The following is a 20,351-nucleotide window of genomic DNA, read 5'->3' as shown; positions in this document are numbered from 1 at the left end:
TATATACATATCTAACTGTGTCCCTATATGCGCGTATCTAGATTGAGATCATCTATGTATACATGTCTGTGTCCCTGTGTGTGTGTGTGTGTGCGCGCGCGCACATGGGGGGTATTGGTTCCAGGACCTCTAGAGGATACCAAAATCCACGGATGCTCAAGTCCCTTATATAAAATTGTGTATTTTTGTTTTGTATTGTTTGTTTGAGACAGAGTCTCACTCTGTGGCCCGGGCTAGAGTGCCTCGGCATCAGCCTAGCTCACATTAACCTCAAACTCCTGGGCTCAAGCGATCCTCCTGCCTCAGTCTCCGGAGTGCTGGGACTACAGGCGCACGCCACCATACCTGGCTAACTTTTCCATTTTTAGTAGAGATGGTGTCTCTCTCTTGCTCAAGCTGGTCTCCAACTCCTGGCCTCAAGCAATCCTCCTGCCTTGGCCTCCCAGAGTGCTAGGATTACAGACGTGAGCCACTGTGCCTGGCCAGGAATTACTTTTCATTAGACCCTGTAGTACCATGTTCAACATAAGTAATATTTTTAAAATTAAAGAAATGCCATGGAAAAAGATTCTCAATGCCACGAGCCAATGTTCACAATATATTGTTATATGGAAAAAATTAATTTGTCAAATGGCATCTTATTTTACATCCGCATAGAAAAAAGACTAGAAAACAACAAAAAATTAGGAGTAATCGCTCATTGGTGAGATTTCTGGTGATTTTTACTCTCGTCTCTGAGCTCCACGTGATTTTGCAAAAATTCTACATTAAGCATCCCAAGTTTTGTTTTTTCTGGCCATTGGACTTAACGTTATTAATAAAAACTACAAGTCCCAGCAGACATCTCGCCCACAGCTTGAGAAGACCGGCCTTCCCCACACGCAATGAGTGCTGGGATTCGTAGTCCAGGGGCAAAATTAAAAAAGGGACGCGCACTACCGGCATAGATGACAGAGGAGGGAATTATTACCATTGCGACCAATGGGCCGGGCACGCCGGCTATGAGTGGCAGGCGCAAAACCAATGGCTAGTCCGATCGTCCTGAGTGACGTGAGCTGGAGCCTACAGGCGGCCCGTGGGGCGGTACGGCGCGCAGCGGCCGTAGTGTGAACCATGGGAGGCGGCTGGTGGTGGGCTCGGGTCGCCCGCCTGGCCCGTCTCCGCTTCCGGAGGTCGCTGCTGCCGCCTCAGCGGCCCCGGAGCGGGGGCGCCCGGGGGTCATTCGCCCCCGGTCACGGCCTCCGCGCCGGGGCTTCGCCGCCCCCAGTGTCCGAGCTAGATCGCGCGGACGCTTGGCTCCTCCGGAAGGCACACGAGACAGGTCCGTGTCGGGGGCTGGGGTCTGTCCGGTGGGAGGGGTCTGGAGAGCCGAGCAGCCCGCGCGTGTGAGTGGGCGATGCGGCTGGGCCTGCTGCGGGATGCGGGGCCCGGGATCCGCGGGAGACCGGCTTCCGTGCGAGCGCCGGGAAGCGCAGGCTGCCCGCACGGGGGAAGGGCTTGCGGGGGGGACGGTGAGTCCAGTTTCTGGGGCGCAGTCGGGATGGGGTGGTCCGGCCAGGAGAGGCAGCCTTGCAGAACTGCGCCCGCCCGACTGAGAGAGGCTTCCAGAGAGCGCTGAGCGTGGGGGAGTTGCGGCAAGAGGGGTCCGTTCGGATTGCAGAGGCGACCACTCCGCGAAGAGCGCGAGTGTGGATCTCCGCAGGAGAGGGGACGTCCGGGATTGGAGCAGGGGACAACCAACAGCAGGAAAGCTCTTGGCTGATTGGAGGGGAGGTGATCTAGGCTGCAGGGGGGAGGAGCCTCCTATGGGGAGCAGGTCCAGGTTGGAAGCGACCGGGCGCTTAGATAGGATGGGGAGGACTGGGGCGCTGGAAGGATGCCAGCGCGTTGGCACCGCAAGTTGAATGCAGGCGGACGTGGATGGGATCGGCACAGGTCATACCCGGTAGGAGGTGGTGGCATCTGAAGGGACGTGAAGGGGGAGGCTGGAGAGAGGCCGGCTTGGGGAAACAGTTTGTCCCGAGTTGTGAAAAAGAAATGACAGGGCAGGCCGTGGGGATGCACATGGGGGAGCGGTTGACCAAGATGACCCCTCGGCATGTCCTGTCCTCAGATTGAGGTTCTGCGACGTTGGTTCTGGGTTGTCCTCCAGAATCTGCAGAGACCGTCTTGAATCTCTGGTGTTGCAGAGTTTGGGGGAGAGGACACGGGGACATGGGGTTCGGTGGGGGGCTTTCTGGAGGAAGTGAGGATTTGGGGCGGGTTCGCCTAGTGGCTGGCTAGGGTGGAGCGGGGAACAGGGGAAGCCCCTCAGTTTGACAATTTGGGCTGCGGGGGTCTAGGAGGCAGGTTTTGGAGTGATGTTGATACTCCCATCTCCCCCTCCCTCCAGCCTTCCTTTCCTGGTTCCGCAATGGCCTCCTGGCATCCGGCATCGGCGTCATCTCCTTCATGCAGAGCGACATGGGTCGGGAAGCTGCCTATGGTGAGTGCAGACCCCCCACCCCCGCCAGAGAATGTGGACGCCCCCTCCCTGACTGGAGCATGCAGAGCCCTGGTGAGGGTGGGCTCCCTCTTGCCCCTTCCCACACCCAGTAGTAAGGGTAACGCCGCCACTCTTCCGCCATCGAAAGACGCCCCACTCCCTGCTGATCGTCCCCACACCACCGGAGTGGGTGGCCCAGGGCATGGCTATGTCCCCCAGTCTGACTTCTCAACAAAGATGAGGGTCCCAGACCCGCATGGCCCTGCCCTTGCCCCTGCCCCCCAGACCCGCCCGGCACGCCCTGTGCCACCCCGACCCCGACCCCCGCCGCAGCACTGACCCCCGCCTCCTCCGCAGGCTTCTTCCTGCTGGGCGGCCTGTGCGTGGTGTGGGGCGGCGCCTCGTACGCGGTGGGCCTGGCCGCGCTGCGGGGACCCATGCAGCTGACGCTGGGGGGCGCGGCCGCGGGCGTGGGCGCCGTGCTGGCCGCCAGCCTGCTCTGGGCGTGTGCCGTAGGCCTGTACATGGGCCAGCTTGAGCTGGACGTGGAGCTGGTGCCCGAGGACGACGGGACGGCCACCGCAGACGGCCCGGACGAGGCGGGCCGGCCGCCGCACGAGTGAGGACTGGGACATTAAAGCCTGACCCTTGCTCACTCCAGATGCCTGTGGTGCGTGTGACTTGGGGCAGGCGGCCTGGAGAGGGTGGCGCGAGGGAGGAGGGGAGGTGGAGACCGGAGGAGGAGACAGAAATGGAGCGAGAAGCTGCCCACGGAGCAGGCGTTTAATTGTCACGGAAGGAACTGGCGAGCGCCCCCGTCCGTCCCCGTCCCCCGCGGGGCCCCGGCCGTCCCGCAGGGCCCGGCTCTCCCAGTCCTCAGTCCCCCTTGCGCTGCGCCCTGGCGCCCGCGGGCCCGGGGTAGGGCAGGCCCAGGGTGGGGTACAAGGCCTCGGGGAGGGCGGCGCCCGGGCCCAGCCGCGGCAGGTGCGGGTACACGAGGCCCAGCTCGGCCGGGCCGTAGCGGATGGTGCCCGGCGTGCACAGGCCCCGCACCACGGGCGGCAGGAAGCCCGCGTGGAGGAGGGCGGGAGGGGGGTCCCCGGGGGGCACCAGGCCCCACGGCCTCGCCGGGTCTTGCTTCAGGGACCCCGCCCGGATGACAGAAGTGAACTCGGGCCGTGGCGGGGCCGCGTGGCTGGACGGCTCCTCATCGCCACTGTCCTGTGAGCCTTTAGTTTCCCTCGGGCCGGGCTCCACTTTGGTGCGTTTGCCCTGGGTCTGGGGGGCCTCGTTCTTGGCCGGGGGCGCAGCCTGCTTCCTTTCCGCTGGAGGCTCCGGCTCTGCAAGAGGAAGCGCCTGAGGACACCGTGTGCGTCCCTAGCCCTCAGTCTCCCCATCTGCAGAATGGAGCTGTGCTCAGCAGGCCAGACTGTAGTTCTCAGATGGGAGCGCTTTGTACCCCAGGGGACACCTGGCAATGTCTGGGGACATTTTTGGTTGTCACAACTGGGAGGAAGGTACCACTGGCATCTCATGGCTAAACATCCTACAGAGCGCAGGACAGCCCCCACAAGAAAGAATCACCTGGCCCTAAATGTCAGTAGGGCTGGGACTGAGAAACCCTGGTCTAGACCTGTGCTGTTCAATAGAACATTCCAGAATAGAACTAACTTTCTGTGGTAATGGAAATGTTCTGTGTCTGTACTGTCCCAGGAGGCAGCCACTGGCCACATGTGGCCACTGAGCCCTTGAATTTTCATGTTAATGTAAGTAAGTGGCCACATGTGGCTAGTGGCTTCTGGACCGGACAGTGCGGGTCCCAGAGGTTATTTGGAGCGTCACCGGCCGAGGTGGGGCTTACTTGAGGGCTCTGGCGCCGGGCTGGGCTCGTCCTCACGGGCCACGCTGGCTGGAAGCTGGAAGGCGTCCAGAGGTGTTTGGCCACCCTCGGCTTGACTGGGGACAAGACAGATGGGGCTGGGGGCCAGGGGTCCTCCCGGGCTGCCCAGTCTGTGGTAAGTGTAGACTTCCCCTGCCCGTCTGTCAGTGTAGACACCCCCCGCCAGTGAATGTGGAGCCCCCACCCTGGGGCCCTTAAAGGGCTCATCGCCAGACCCCCAAACTGCAAGTCGATTTCCAGCCCAGCCTGGCTCTCTCTGAGGCTAGACCTATATGGCCTGTGGCCACCTGGATGTCACTGCCTTGGTGTCCCTTGGCACCGCACGCTCATCTGACCTCAGCGTCTTCCTTCCAAACCTGCTGCTTCTCTCAGGAGCCCAAACCCAGGCCCAGCGGGGCCAGAGACCTGGGCAGGAGGTGGCCGCCTCCCTCCTCCACACTTAAGAGTCCGGCGTCCCCAGGACCTGCCCCAGCCTCCTCCCTGGTCCCCCAGTGCCTGTCTTGTCCCTCAGTTCCCCTTCACTATGGCAGCCAGGGGATCTTTCTCAAAACTAGACTTGAGCCGGGCATACTGGTGCACACTTGTAGTCCCAGCTACGTGGGAGGATTGCTGAAGCCCAGGAGTTTGAATCTAGCCTGGGCAACCCAGCAAAACCTCATCTCAAAAAACAAACAAAAAAACCAGATTTGGCCGGGCGCGGTGGCTCACGCCTGTAATCCTAGCACTCTGGGAGGCCGAGGTGGGCGGATCGTTTGAGCTCAGGAGTTCGAGACCAGCCTGAGCAAGAGCGAGACCCCATCTCTACTAAAAATAGAAAGAAATTATACAGACAGCTAAAAATATATACAGAAAAAATTAGCCGGGCATGGTGGCGCATGCCTGTAGTCCCAGCTACTCGGGAGGCTGAGACAGGAGGATCCCTTGAGCTCAGGAGTTTGAGGTTGCTGTGAGCTAGGCTGATGCCACGGCACTCACTCTAGCCTGGGCAAAAGAGTGAGACTCTGTCTCAAAAAAAAAAAAACAAAAAAAAACAAAAAAAAAAACCAGATTTGAGTGTGACCCTCTCCAGCTCTAAAGCCTTCTATGGCTCCCCAGTGCCCCCAGAGAGAAAAGGCCCTGCAATCATCCTCAGCCTTATCTCTCAGGACTTTATACTCTGTCCCCAAGCACGACTGCGTTCCTGGGACAGGTCAGGCTGTTGCTCTGAGCCTTTGCCTCTGCTGTGCCCTCTGCTGGGAGTGCCCTTCTCCCCGACTGGCTGCTTCCCACAAATTGCTCTGCTCTGTGGCCCTCCCCTGGTAAGAGCCTGCCATGGCTCCCCAGTGCTCCAGAGTCAAGTCCAGACCTTCAACCTGGGCTGTGGCCGCTGTGAACCTGCTCCTGTCTCCCTCAAAGGTATTGTCCCCCTGCCCCCAGCAACTCCGTCTCCTGACAGAGACCTCTCATTCCATCGCTGGGCCTTTGCTCTCACCGTCCCCCTGTCCCTTTCCTGTCTGCAGACCCCTCCGGGCTTGTCCTGTTCTAGAAACCCTCCTGGAAGAGCCCCAGCCCGAGGATGGGGTCCAGGTGGCTGGGCCCTGAGCGCGTGGTGGGAGGGGTGGGGCACGGCCCTCACCTGAGCACGTGGCTGACCCAGAGCACGTGGTGCTCCCCGGGGCTCTTCCCGCTCCCAGCCACGGTGGCCACGGACTGCAACCACACAAAGCCCCCGGCGCGCTGAAGCCAGCGGTAGTAACCGGTCATCACCTGACCCTTGTCCAGCACTGGGCCCAGCCCGGGCGGGGGTGGGGCATGGCAGCCGGAGAGAGACAGACAGGTGGACAGGAGCAGCAGGTGAGAGGGAGAGAAAGCCAGGGGAGGAGGACAGGGAGACAGGAAGGGGAAGACAGCGGGGAGGAGAGAGCCAGAGTCAGAGAGACTGGGACACAGCCCAGCATCACGGCCACCTAGGCTCTTAAGGGTGGCTCAGAGGCCCCGCAGTCCCCTTGCTCCCGCTCCCACCCTGAGCCGTTGCTCGGGGTCTCCTTGCTGCTCTTTCTGTGCTGAACTGAGCCCCGGGAGCTGGCGGTGCAGCAGGAAGGACTGTGGCCAGGCCTAAGGAGGACTGCCAGGGGGCTGGGCGGTGGGGTGCTTAGGTAGGTCTGGGGGCAGTCGGTGGAGGCGTGACTCACAGTCCAGGTGGCTTTGGCGGATCCTGGTTGCATCCTGTCCGTGGACAAACTGGTAGCAGCTGCGGCCCACCAGCTCTGAGGGCCCCAGGTCCATGTGGTCACTAACTCTGGGGCAAGAGAGAGAGGAGGGCAGGAGGATTCTGAGAGCACGGTGGCCGAGAGGGAGAGTTGGCTCCAGAGTCACCTGGGGTTCCAACCCTGGCTCCGGGCCTCCGTTTTCCTCTCTGCAAAATGGGCATAATTAACAGTGTCCCTCCCAGGGTGGCAGTGAGCATTCAGGCAGATGGTAACTGGCCAGGCCCAGGCACTGTGGAGAGGCTCGGCGTGCAGGGACTATTTCACCGTTTAACTTCCCCCTGCGCAGGGCAGGACAGGGAATGGACGAGAGGTCAGAGAGGAAGGGGGCTGAGACGGGCGGACCTCTGCACAAGCAGCCCCAGAGGGAAGTCCTGGGCCTCAGCGTCCCCACCAGGCACAGCCCCTCCTCCCCTCCTCCGTCCCTAAAGGCCCCAGCCCTGCCCCCACCTTGCTTTCCCTCCCTTCTTCCCCTCACCCCACCCCTGCTGCTCTTACCCCTCCAGGGCTGCCCCCCCGCCCCCCGCCAGGTCTCCTGTGCGCCCCCATCCAGCCCCCAACCCCGGTACCTGCTCTCACAAGCAAGGATGGTGAGGCCCAGGCTGAGCCGGAAGACGATCATGTGTCCATGCAGTGGCAGCTCAGCCAGCGGGGCTGGGGGCAACGTGTGGCCTAGGGCCACAAGGCCCAGGGCGTGGGCCCGAAGGCGCCCAGTCACGTGGATGACCTGCTGGCAGTGGGCGTGGTTGGAAGAGGCTCAAGGCAGGGCCAGTGGGGCAGGAGAACCATGACCATCAGGCCACCAGGCCGGGTTCCACGTGTCACCCACAGGTGCTGGGGCACCAAGGGCAGTGTGTGACACCCCCAACCCCAGTTCCTAGACCTGGTTTCCAAAGCCACATGCAGCCAGTGAAGCCACCAGCCTGGTCCCCTAAGTCCCCCTGGGGCCAGGAGCATAGCTGGTGGGAATGCAGGAGCCCTCCCCGCCAGGGCAGGGAGCGTGGAGTCAGGCTGGGGCCCGGCCACCCACACCCACCTTGTACCCCGAGGCCTTGACGTGCAGCCCCCGCTTGGTGAGGGTGGATTTCATGCGGACGAAGAAGGATCGCTCCTGGACCAGGGAGGAGGGGGGCACCTTGGTGGGGCTGGCCTCTGGGGTGGACAGGGAAGGAAGGTTTTTATGGGGCCCTGAGGAGGAAACACACGGGTGCCCCCACCCCTGCAGAGCCAGCCGGAAACGGGGTACCCACAGGGTCACAGCCACACGCGCTCTGAGACACGCCTGCGGGTCCTGCAAGCTCACGATGACGAGTTCATAACCTCCCTGTATGTGGCTGCCCGCTGAGTCTTTCTAAAGCTCACATCTCACCCCATCCGTCTCCTGCTCTGAGCCTGCTGTAGCTCACTAGTGCCTTCAGAGGAAAGCCCACCTCTCTGGCTCCGTCCTCCAGGAAACCCTCCCTTCTCCTGGGCTGGGTCAGCTGCCTCCTCTCAGTGGCTGTTGTCTAAGGACAGATCAATCTCCCCCACTGGACTGTGAGCCCCAGGTGGGCATGGCTGGGGCTGTCATGGTCACTACTGTGTCCCCAGACAGGGCCTGGCACAGAGCAGGGGCTCGGGGAATAGCAACAATTAAGACTCACGAGTCCAGATTATTCTGTGAACCCCACAATACAATCTTATAAATAGGCTCACATAGATGACCTGTGCGTCAAACCCAAGGCCAAGCACAGCCACACCCCCGACCAGTCCCGCACACGTTGCAGACACCTCCCCACGCTTGCGCGCAGCTGACAGCTCAGATGTTTTTCGTGTGAAGCAAACCCAAGATAGGAAAGTCCTATTTACAGGACAGCCTCAGAGGCCCCCTACATCTCAGAGCTAAAAGGAGCTGTCGGGTAATCTCCAGTCCCCTCCCTCCCCAGCACGGGTGCGGAAATTTCCACTGGAGAGAAGGGTTAGGAGGACTGACCCTGGAGCGGGACAGACTGGGCCACAGTCCAACTCAACCACTTACAGCTGTGTGACCTGCAGCAATTAACTTGACCTCTCTGTGCTGTGCCTCAGTTTTCTGCTCTGTGAAATGGAGATAATAGTTCCTGCTTTGTGGGCTTGTGGTTAGGATCCAATGCAGTTATATACTTTTTTTTTTTTTTTTGAGACAGAGTCTTGCTCTGTCCCCCGCAGAGAGTGCAGTGGCGACTAGAGTGCAGTAGCGTCATCATAGCTCACTGCCACCTGAAACTCCTGACTTCAAGCGATCCTCCTGCCTCAGCCTCCCGAGTAGCTGGGACCGCAGGCCTGCGCCACCGTGCCTAGCCTCCAGTGGTGTCCTTAAAGGCACAGCACAGTGTAGATGTCCAATAAGCCCGCCTTGCTATTATTTACCAATTCAGAAGCCCCTCCCACCTCCATCCGGCAGCCAGGGCGGCGGGTCTTTCTAAAGCTCACATCTTGGGGAGCCAGGCATTCTTAGGGAGCTAGGTCTCACGGCCTCCATTTAGACTCTGATGCGTTTTGCAAAGACGCTGCACAGCTCGAACGAGAGTGGCTTCTGTGTAAACGAGGCACGGCTGGATACGGTGCACCAGGCGTCCCCTGTCTACCCTCAGGCTTCGTTCTTTGGGGCCCCTTAGAATTACCGATCTCGGGAGTATCCGCCAGCGAGGAGGAGGAGGAGGAAGAGGAGGAGACGGAGGGCGGCGTCGGGGGGCCCGGGGCCGGGGCCCGCAGCCCCAGCTGCTCCAGCACCTCGGAGTGGTCCCCGGGGTGGATGTAGTCGAAGACGCTGCTGCCCGTCAGCTCCACCTGCCGGCGGCGGGGGGGAGTGCAGGGCGGTGAGGTCGCTCGCCTGGGGGCCCGTGCGCTTCGTGCCAGGCTTGCGTTTTTATTCGCAAAAGATTTTTAAAAGGCGGATACAAACTTAGGCTCCTCTCGCTTCATACACAGAGATCAGTGAGGATTCCCTGCCCCCGACTCCTGCTTGCTCCCTCCCGCCCGCAGACAGAGCCATCGTGCCCTGCCACGCGTCCCGGGATGTCCCTGCAGGAATGGGATTCAGAGTACAAGCAGTGGACTGGCTTTCGAACTTTTTAAAGAGTTAGGACCTTTGAATCAGACACTATTTCATTCAGAGCTTCCTTCCAGAGCTCTCTCGCAGCAACCCCCTTCTCGCCCCTTCCCCCAGCCCAGGCCCCCCGCCTTCTCCTCACTGTGTTCCCTCCCCAGCGTCCTCACTGGCCCTCCGGCCTTCTGTCCCCACTCAGAGGCCATGGCCCCCTTCCCTCTACCCTCATCACTCTGGGCTCCCGCCGCACACCAGCTTCGAGCCTGTCCTCCAGTCTCCCTCCCTCCCTCCCCTCCTCTTGTCCAAAGTCCCCTCCCTTTGGGTCTTCCTCCTCCAGAAATCTCTAACAACTCACTGGAAAGCTGCCCCCAAAGAGGAAATTGCCAATGCACTGAATTTCCCAAATTTCCCATCTGCCAACGAGGTTTGTTAAAGTGACAAAAGTCGACAGCAATCTGCAAGGCCTGCGGTGCTGTGAAAAGCCGGGGTCCCAAGGGGCTGTCGGCAGCTCCCTGCCGGCCTTTACTTGTCAGCCCCCTGCTGCAGGAGCCAGGGCAGAAACAACAGGCTGAAATAAGGACAGACATGCAAGCGGGCCAGCTGAAATGCCACAGAAAGCCTTCAACGTCCTCCAACCCTTCCGATACGAACTTCTGAAAAACCTTTAAAATTGTCAAGAAGAAACAAGTGTTGGCAAATACGCAGCATCTGGCCAGTCACTGGCAAACTGATCTTCCAGCTAACTTGCTTTCCTCCAATGCACCTGTGACATTGATAACCCTCCTCCGTCTATGGGGATGAGCCATGTTGGGTGCCATGCAGGGTTCCAAGGAACACACTTTGGGAACCACATATCCAGTCCATTTTTCTTGCTGGGATGCTGAGGCCAGAGGAGAGGAAGGGCATGCGTGGGCCCGGCCAGGGAGTTGGCGGCTGAGCCAGTACAGGTGGCCCACTGGAGGCCCCTTACCTGTGAGAGACCCAGATAAATGGAGACCGTCTCTGAGATGTAGAGGAATTTTCCTTCCTGGTTCAAGGCGAACACGAAGCCATCCAGGGACTAGAGTTGGGACAGACAGGGAGGGGGAAGGGGAGGATCTGGTGTCTATCCGTCCAGCCGCCGAGTGGTAAGAGAAGTTCTGAAATCTGGTCTCTGGGATGGATCGTTCTGGTGGGAAGAGGACTTTAGGGGCCCTAGGGAAGGGCAGGCAGGAGGGGAAGCCCCAGCACTCCGCCCCCCAGTTCTGGTGCTCCCCTTGGGACGGATGCTGGAGAAGAGGCTGCTGTCCCCAGAGGCGGCCACCAGGTGGCAGCAAGGAGCAGCAGGCAGGGAAGGGCCTCACCTGCAAGATGTGTCCTCCCAGGTGTTGCTCGAAGACTTCGGACACCAGCGCCGCGGCGCCCCGGCGGCCGGGGGCTGGGGGCAGAGGGAGGGATGAGGCCCGGGCCTGTTGGTCTGGCTGACGCTGGCCGGGGCAGGCCCCCGGAGTCAGTCTACAAATCTCCCTCTTTCCCCCAGACCTGTAGCCACCTTGGGGTACTGGGGGGCCCTTTGGGGGAGAGACTTGGGGTGTGGGAGGGGCAGAGGTGGGCAAACAGAGTGACTAAGACACACAGAGACAGAGAGACAGCCAGGGACTGCATAGAGGGATTCATTCATTCACTCAGCAAAAGCTCCCTGAACACCTGCTGCCACAGATCCTGTCCTGGGTAGCGCTGTGGACAGAGAGGTGACCAGGACAGGGCAGCCTGCCCTCGTTGGGCCCCCAGGCCAGGGGCAGATGAACAACAAGCCAGAAACTCGTAAATATAGAATCGTCATTTGTGGCCAGGGCTATGAAGAACCGAATAGGTGATGTGAAATGCCCCGCGGGCAAGGGCTGCCGAGGGAGGGGGCGTGTGACTCGGCCCTGCAGGGTGAGGGGAGGCAGCCTGGACAGCGACAGGCGGAGACAGGCAGAGACAGAGACGTGTGAAGGAACAGAGAGAAAGAGACAGGGATGTTCCGGCTCAATAACAAAAAGACAACTCAAAATGGCCAAAGAACCTGAATAGATATTTCTGCAAAAGAGATAGACAAATGGCCAACAGCACATGAAAAAAGATGCTCCACACCATTAGTCATTAGGGAAATGCAAATCAAAACCACGATGAAATACCACCCCACACCCACCAGGACGGCTAGCATCAAACACACAGGAGACACATGTTGGCGAGCTCGTGGAGAAATTGGAACCCTCGTACACTGCTGGTGGGAATGTAAAATGGTGCAGCCACTGTGGAAAACGGTTTGGTGGTTCCTCTGTAGTCCCAGCTACTTGGGGAGGACAAGGAAGGAAGATCACTTGAGCCCAGGAGTTCGAGACCAGTCTCAAAAAAAAAAAAAAAAAAAAAAAGTGAACTATCCATACAATGGAATACTATTCAGCCATAAAAAAGAATGAAGCTCTGATACGTGCTACAGTGTGGATGAACCTTGAAACCGTTCTGCTAGTGAAAGGAGCCAGACACGGCCACGTGTTGTATGACTCCGTTTATGTGAAATGTCCCTGTCCCGAACAGGCAGGTCCACAGAGACAGAAAACAGATGAGTGGCTGCCAGGATCGGGGTTAGGGGGATGGGAGTGACTGTTTAATGGGCGTGGGGGTTTCTTTTGGGTTGATGAAAATGTTTTGGAACTAGATAGAGGTGATGGCCACACAACATTGGGACTATACTCATTGTCACTGAATTGTATACTTTATTTATTTATTTATTTATTTATTTTTGAGACAGAGTCTCACTCTGTTGCCCGGGCGAGAGTGCCGTGGCGCCAGCCTAGCTCATAGCAACCTCAAACTCCTGGTGTCAAGCAATCCTCCTGCCTCAGCCTCCCGAGTAGCTGGGACTACAGGCATGCGCCACCATGCCCAGCTAATTTTTGTATATTTGTGTAGTTGTCCAGCTAATTTCTTTCTATTTTTGGTAGAGACGGGGGTCTCGCTCTTGCTCAGGCTGGTCTTGAACTCCTGACCTTGAGTGATCCTCCCGCCTCGGCCTCCCAGAGTGCTAGGATTACAGGCATGAGCCACCGTGCCCTGCCAACTGTATACTTTAAAATAGCTAATTTTATGTTGTATAAATTTTACCTCAATAAAATTTTTTTTAAAAAAGAGATAAGGACAGAGACATATATAGACATAGAGAAATTGACACAGAGATTGACAGGGAAACAAAGACAGAGGGATATAAAGAGATGGAGGCCGGGCGCTGTGGCTCACGCCTGTAATCCTAGCACTCTGGGAGGCCGAGCCAGGAGGATCGCTTAAGGTCAGGAGTTCGAGACCAGCTTGAGTGAGAGTGAGACCTCGTCTCTACTAAAAATAGAAAAAATTAGCCCGGTGTGGTGGTGCACCCCTATAGTCCAAGTTACTCGGGAGGCTGAGGCAGGAGGATCGCTAGAGCCCAGGAGTTTGAGGTTGCTGTGAGCTAGGCTGACATCACGGCACTCTACCCAGGGTGACAGAATGAGACTCTGTCTCCAAAAAAAAAAAAAAAAAAGAGAGAGAGAGAGGAAAAGAGACGCAGAGACAGAGAGACAGAGACAGAGAGAGACGGATGCAGAGACAGAGATGGCGAATGAGACACAGGTCCCCGCCCCACCCCCTACAGTCAGGAGCTGGCCCACACCTTGTGCTGGGGGTGGGCAGAGACCTGGGAGTCCCAGAGCCTGTCCCCACCCAGAACCCCAGGTGACCCTAACTCTGCAGAGGACAACCCCCCAAGGGACATCTAAGCCCAGTGCTGAGAGCAGGGAGTGAGGGGAAGAACCCAGTGACCTCGGGGGTCCCCCAGTGCCTGCTTCCTGTGGGGCTAAGGGTCTGGGTCTGGTATCAAACCCCAGTGCTGGCGCCGGCTACGTGCCCCGGGCACAGCCTCTTCACCTCTCTGTGCCTCAGTTTCCCCCTCTGGCAAGTGGGTTTGCTAGGAGCACTGCATTCGGTGCGCTCACCAGCCAGTGCTCGGCCTGGCACACAGCAGGTGCCGCGGAACGCAGAGCGGGACTGGCATTAATAGTGTGATTACTATTGTTATTACCAGGCCATCAAAACACCTCAGGAGGCCCCGCCCCTCCCCCACGCAGCCCCCCCAGTGTCTAGGCCCCGCCTCCTCCCAGGAGCCCCCACAGCCTCCAGGCTGCCCCTCCCTCCACCCCCGCCTGGAGCTCCAGGAACAATAACTGGGTTGGGGGGGGTGATGGGGACCCCTCTCCCGAGATGCAGCTCAGAACCAGCCTGGTGACAGGCAGGAACAATGCTGCCTGCTAATTGTCGCAATTTTCCCCTGTCATTTTTGCTAATTCCTTCATTTTCCCTCTCCCAGGATCAGCCTGGGTCAGACTGAGCCGCCGCAATTAACAGCGTTAATGGGTGCGTCGGGCTAGGGGGGGTGTTGCGGGGACCCACACACGGTCCCGTCCCCTGTGACAAGGACCCCCAGAGTCTGTCTCGATCACTGACTGACGTGTCTTATTGCCCCTGACTCCACCTCCGCAGTCCCACCAACTCCACGCCGCCTCCCCCTCATGTTTCTCCCCTCCCCTCGAAATGCCCCCACTCCTCTGCCCGTCCCCCAAATTCCGCAAGAGGCTCCTCGATACTTCCAGATCTGCCCCCTCCTCACGGACCAACCCCAGTCACCATTCCCGGCACACAGAAGGGGCACCAAGGGGCACCAAGGGGCACCAAGGGGCAGAGGCAGCGAGACCAGGACCCAGAGGCAGGGAGAAGCCGAGGCCTCCTCCAAGTCCCCAGGGCTTACCCTCCACCTCCCATTCTCCGAGTCTCAACTGCCCCGAGGGGATTTGCTGACAGGGTATTAGCGAGGACAGATGTCATCACCCTGCGAAGTGGACACGGGGACCCTCCTCACACGGCCCAGTGCCTGGATCCCTGGGGAGGCGCCGTGCTCACAGCACTTCTGCCTATACTTTGCTCAGCCTCATCTGCAAAATGGGTCTGGTGATAGATCAGAATAGGCTCGTGCGTGGCGAGTGCCTTCCGAGCACACAGCGGGCATACAGTGGGTGCCTAATACCTGAGTCCAGCCACCATTCTTATCAGTATGACTACAGATAAGGTGCTTCCTGGGGTCTGGCCTCTCTCTCTCTCACACCTGCATGTATTTTCAGCAAGTCCCTGTCTGGGCCTGACCATGTCCCCTGCATCCGACTGCCACTCACCCACCTGGCCGGGACCCCTGCACCTGTCACCCCCCAGGGCTCCCTGCTTCTGCTGTCACCCCCTCCCCAGCTCCAGGCTCCCTGGGTAACAGCCAGATCGTCACCACGGTCCACGAGGCCCTGCACGCGTGGCCCCCACTGACCACTGTGTGTTCACCCCCTGCCTCACCTGACCCCACCCTCACCCCTGGCCTCATGGCTGTGGCCTGCACCCAGCAAGCTGATCCTGCCTGCCTCAGGGCCTTTGCACTTGCTGCTCCCTCTGCCTAGAACAGCCTTTCTCATAGCTTGTTCCACACCTGCTTGGAGTCTCAGCTCCAAGGTTACTGCCTGGCCTGTGACCTAAGATGTCACAGGTCACTCAGCTCCCACAGCGGCTCAACAACTAATGATTGAGCCCTCCGTGTGCCCCAGGCCCTGTTCTAGGCTCAGCGACCAAGGGCCTGTGGGGGAGAGACCCACAGTAACACAGTAGACAAGAGAACTAAATACAGAGTCTCTGATGACAATAAGTGCTATGGAAAGAAAGGTGAGAAAGGAAGACACGGAGTGCTGCTGAGTAGGGGTGGTGTTGGGTGGTGTTATTGTGTTTAATGAGTGGTCAGGGAAGGCCTTACTGAAGAGCTGACATTTTGAGGGAAGGGAGTACCTGGTGGCCATCACAACATGTGCAAAGGTCCTGAGGTAAGGAACATCAGCATGTGCAAAGGCCCTGAGGTGAGGAACATGCTTCTCTGAAGAACAGCAAGGAGGTGGGTGTTGGGGGGAGGAGATCAGGAAGGGAGGGCGGGCAGGGGGCCTTGCAGGTAAGGTTTGGAGGTTCCACTCTTGACAGCAAGGACTTTGTTTTGTTCCCTGTGGTGTCACCAGCACCCAGGCCTGGCACGGGGAAGATATTCAGTGGGTGTTGTTGAAAGAACAGGGAATGCTGACATGAGATCCAGGCTGTCGCCTCCCCAGACTCAAAGGCTCAGGGCTACAATTTAACATCCGTTGTCCCACCTTACAGATGGCGGACTGAGGCCCAGAAAGGCAGCGACAAGGTAGGACCCATCCCTGTGGACCCACACACAAGCCAAGGACGGTGGTTCAGGAGGTGGACTCTGGAGCCGGGCCATCTGCGCTGCAATCCTGGCTATGTGACTTTGGGCAAACAGCTGTGCCTGTCTGGGCCTCAGCTTTCCCCTTCTGTAAAATGGGATCCCCTCTGATACAGCAAGTGACTTTGGACACAGTGCTTACCACGGTGTCTGCCACATGCATCGTCCATTATTACTATTATTTGTGAGGAAGGCGTGGGCGCCCCTTCCCTTTGGAGAGTGTGGGCCACGGTGCTTTGCTTTCTGGCTTCAGCTAAAGCGGCGGTCCTCAGTTTCCCATCCGAACTATGGAAGCAGGTGCTTGGCCTCTTGTTAGGGACCTTGTAGAGCTAGAAACGCCCCTGTCCCCTGAGTTCCCAATTGAAGGACTGTGGGGGTCCACGCAGTACCGCACTCGCACACACTGTGCTGGCCGCTCCTGGTACCGGCGGGGGGGGGGGTCGATTAAGTCCGCGGTTCGGCCACCTCTGGGCTGTGACCTCAGCGGGCCCCTGCCTCCTCTAAGCCTCGGAATGCCCATCCGGGTAATGGGGAGCTGGACGCGGGGCTCTCTTAGCCCCCGCCTTCCGTCCCTCCAGCTCGGGGACAATAGACAAGATGTTTATCCCCTGCCGGCGCACATGTTGTTCGCGGTAATGACAGTAATCAGCGGCGCTAATGCCGCATTCTCTCCGCGCCAGTCAATTCGCCTAATTACCGCCTGGGAAGCCGGATTATTTAAATTTAAATGGTGATTTATTGCGAGCTTAATCAATGCTATTTTCTCTCCCCCTTCTTCCCTGGGATGGGGCAGGAGGGGAATTGGAGCTCCTCCAACCCCACCCTAAGGACACCCCCTTCTCCTGGAGGGAGGGACTTGGGTAGCCTGGGGTGCCCTGTCCCTTTCATCTGAGACCTGAGTGCCTTAACAGCAAAGCGCTTGGATGTAAAATAGAAGTAATAATAACAACATAACCATGTTATTAGGGCTCAATAATAAAGTCTGAGTAATGATACAACTAGATATCTGTGTATATCTGTATGTTATATATTCTATTTTTACATACTATAGGTTATATATTTTTTTATTTCTTTATTGTTGTATCTTGGCCACTAGGATGCCAGCTGCTCCAGGACACGGACTTTTGTCGTTTCCTGCTGGATCCCAGCGCTCGAACCTGCGCCAGACCCGCAGTAGATGCTCAGTAAACGGCAGCGCCAGCAACCCTGCAGGGCACCGCCGGTGACAGCCTGGCCACCTACTAACTCTTGCTCTTAGCTGGGGACGCCCAGAGGCTTTGCCAATACGGCCTGGGCGACCCCTTCCTCAGCCCCCTGGGGGAGGTTTGATCCCCATTCACACTTTACAAATAAGGGGCGCAGAGGAGTGAGGCGACCTGCCTGGGGTTACAAAGCTAGGGAGTCGCCGGCGGAGACAGGGACTCAGGCGAGTCTCCCTGCAGCTCCCCATCTTACCCGCTACATTATACTGTCTCCCTCTTGCTCCCCCAAACGGAAACCCCGACTCCGGAGTCCTTGGGACCACTCTGGGGCCCCTCAGGTCTGGGTGCGGGGTCTCCCGCTTATTAGTGAATGGGACACCCAGGGTGGGTCCCCTCTTTCCCGCCCATGCAGCTGGGGGTTTCTTTTGTTATAGTAATGCTTCGTCTCTAATAAAAATACAGTCATAACTTTTACTAGTGGTCTGATCCCTAGTATTGCCAGGCCCTTGCTTAGACCAGAATTCACGAAATCATCCCAACCTCTTGTGCCCATTTTACAGATTAATAAACTGAGGCTTGGAGAGCAGAAGCCACCTTACCTGATAGGGACACACAAAGGTTCTGGCTAACTCCAAACCCCGAGGCCCCTCCTGGCCAGAGAGAGCTGGGCGAGGGCAATCCCGGCTGCACCGAGTCGTCCTAGGGGGAGCTGGGGACCCTTGGCCCGCGCATGCGCACTCACCCAGCCCGGCTGGCGGCGCGGCGGCCCTCAGCCCCCAGGGCGGCGCCCCCAGCGCGGCGAAGCGGCGCAGGCGGAGGTAGGTGACGCTGAGGCGCACGATGGACGCCTTGTCCAGCTGGCTGGAGATGGCGCCAGGCAGCGGGAGCAGCTTGGCCAGCTCGAAGAACTCCAGGTTCTCCTTCCCGCGCCGCGAGCGCGCCGCGTTCCGGGACTTCTCCTTGCGCTGCGCCTGCAGGCTGGGCGGGCGGCGCGGAGGAGGCGTCAGCGGCCCGGGGCCCAGAGGCCTCCTGGGGCCTTGGCAACGGGACAGGACGTTGGGAGTGGATTTGACACTCTGGAGGTGGGAGCAGACTTGAGTGTGACTTCTGGACAGCGGCCGTGGGGACAGAGCCTTGGGTGTAAATTCCGAGGAGGGAGGAGGAAGTGGGAGCGATAAAGGATGTTGGGCACGAATTCCGAGGAAGGGACCAGAGGCGACGCAGGGGAAAGGTGCAGAACGGCGCTGAGCAAGTCAGGGTAAGCAGTTCTGTCCCCAGGGGCGGGGCAAAAAGCTGGGTGTGAGTTCTCCCAAGGGATGAGGACAGAAGATCGGTGTGAACTGTCCCCGGGGACGCCTCCCTGGGGGCGGGGCCACTGCCAGAGGGGCGGGGCTTTGCTCACCAGGGTCCCGGCGGGGCCTTGACCATCAGCCCTGGCAGAAAGTCCCACGGGACGCCGGCGCCGCGGCTTCCCCCGCATTTGACCTCGCTTCCTCCGCCGCTGCTGGGGTAGGGGGCCGCCATCTCCCGGAGGGCTCGCTCAGGCGGGCTCTGAGCCCCGCGTCTCCTGCGGCGGGAAGGAGCCAGAGGCAGCACTCAGTGCCCTCGGGAGACCTTCTAGGGAAACTGAGGTCCGTGCGGGGTTCGGGGTCCCAGGGTCCCAGCAAAGACCTGGGGCTGGATGGTGCCTCAGTTTCCCACTCCTGGAAGCCCCGGTAAGAGGCCGCAGCTCCCACCCTACCCTGCCCGGGACTGGCGCTCTGGGTGAGGACGTGCCCGGCCGCCGCCTCCCCCGCGCCGCCCGCCAGCGCGCCTGCCTCACGCCCGCGCCGGGCCGGCTCCCGCATACCAATGGGCGCACGCGGCGCGCATACGGATCGGACCGGCCCGCGCGCTGCGTGCCAAGCATGCCCAAGCCGAGCGGGGGGCGGCTGCCTCGCCAGGGCCAGGCACACCCGGCGTCAGCCCCCCAGCCCTCTGCCCCGGGGATCCGCCCCCCAATGCCCCCAGGCGTCCGACCTCCTGATTCTGTAGGGAGCCTATTTCCCCGGCTGGGCTAAGGAGGTAGGGGGACAGAGGGCAGGGACCCCATCCTATGTCCTGCCCAGTGAACCGCCCCCCCAGCTCCTCGGGGTGGCGCTACGTGTCCGGGCCGCCAAACCCCACAGCTTCAACTTCCTGAAGACCCCGGCAGGGGAGCCCCAGGCCCCGATGCAGCGGCAGGGTGGACCCTCCCGCGGGGCCCAGGTGTCCTGGTGTCCAGATCCGCTAGAACCGGGGCCGTGTTCAGTGGGTCTGCATTCCCCCAGGACCAGGCGTGCAGGACACCCCTTTCCCCCAGGAGGGTCCAGGTCCCCAGCAAACCTCTCCGACCAGGTGTCCGGATGCCCCCAGACCCCTGGCGTCCAGGACTCGCGGCCCCCTCTTTCCCCGGGACCCAAGCGTCCGTGTACCTCTTCCCCCAGCCTCGGGATACAGGCGTCCGGACACCCCAGCCCCCAGGACACTAGAGTTCCAGCTCCCCCATTCCTCCAGGACCCAGAAGTCCCCCTTCCCCTCATGCCAGCCTCCAAGCGTCACCTACCCGCAGGACAACCAGCCCAGTTACCTGGCCGCAGGGCGGGCTCCGGGCGCGGCGGGGGGCCGGCCGGGCGGCGCGGAGGGGCCGCTCCATAGACCCCGGGCATGCGGGGCGCAGCGGGACGCGCGGGCTGTGGCGCCCGCTCTCGGTGCCCACCGCGGGCTCGCAGACTTGGAGACGCCGGGACAGCGCCGGCGGGGCGGGGCCTACCGGAGCCCCGCCCTCGGCCCCGCCCCTCGGCCCCGCCCCGGTCCGGCCCCTCGCGCCTCTCCCGCCTGCGGGGTCCGGCTGCCCTGGTGACCGAGTCCTCGCGCCCCCCGGCAACAGCGAGGGGCAGAATGAGAACCTCGGAGTCGGAGCTTCCCGACCCCAAGAGGGGAGCTCCGGGGCCCGGGCACCGTCTCCACACCGCTCGGGAGGAATCTAGCGCCCCAGCAGCCACTCGGACAGGGCCAGTACCCTGCACCCGAGCCCCTGCAGCAGGGGAGACTCACACGTCAGCGACCACTCCGGGGACACGGATTCAGGCGTTCGAGACCTTTCCTTTC

At 60.0% G+C, this 20,351-nt stretch overlaps 2 protein-coding genes across 2 annotated transcripts; one reads left to right on the top strand and one right to left on the bottom strand.

The window, feature by feature from the left end:
• Window positions 1-1,095: 1,095 nt before the first annotated feature.
• Window positions 1,096-3,131, top strand: TMEM160 (transmembrane protein 160). The gene is made up of 3 exons (XM_069457835.1): window positions 1,096-1,321; window positions 2,393-2,485; window positions 2,843-3,131. The coding sequence occupies exons 1-3, from the start codon at window positions 1,114-1,116 to the stop codon at window positions 3,106-3,108; spliced, it is 567 nt and encodes a 188-aa protein (XP_069313936.1). The 5' UTR covers window positions 1,096-1,113; the 3' UTR covers window positions 3,109-3,131.
• A 127-nt stretch (window positions 3,132-3,258) lies between these two features.
• NPAS1 (neuronal PAS domain protein 1) lies at window positions 3,259-19,964 on the bottom strand. The gene is made up of 12 exons (XM_069457886.1): window positions 19,807-19,964; window positions 18,625-18,789; window positions 17,965-18,200; window positions 11,042-11,115; window positions 10,669-10,758; window positions 9,274-9,439; window positions 7,668-7,783; window positions 7,201-7,358; window positions 6,557-6,663; window positions 6,001-6,148; window positions 4,347-4,441; window positions 3,259-3,825 (listed from the first exon to the last, which is right to left on the bottom strand). Exons 2-12 carry the CDS (start codon window positions 18,744-18,746, stop codon window positions 3,362-3,364), a joined length of 1,776 nt encoding a protein of 591 aa, XP_069313987.1. The 5' UTR covers window positions 18,747-18,789; window positions 19,807-19,964; the 3' UTR covers window positions 3,259-3,361.
• Between the last annotated feature and the right edge of the window lie 387 nt (window positions 19,965-20,351).

This window comes from Eulemur rufifrons, chromosome 24 (assembly GCF_041146395.1).
Source record: "Eulemur rufifrons isolate Redbay chromosome 24, OSU_ERuf_1, whole genome shotgun sequence".
Lineage (NCBI taxonomy): Eukaryota > Metazoa > Chordata > Mammalia > Primates > Lemuridae > Eulemur > Eulemur rufifrons.
This window is presented reverse-complemented; position numbering and strand designations above follow the sequence as displayed.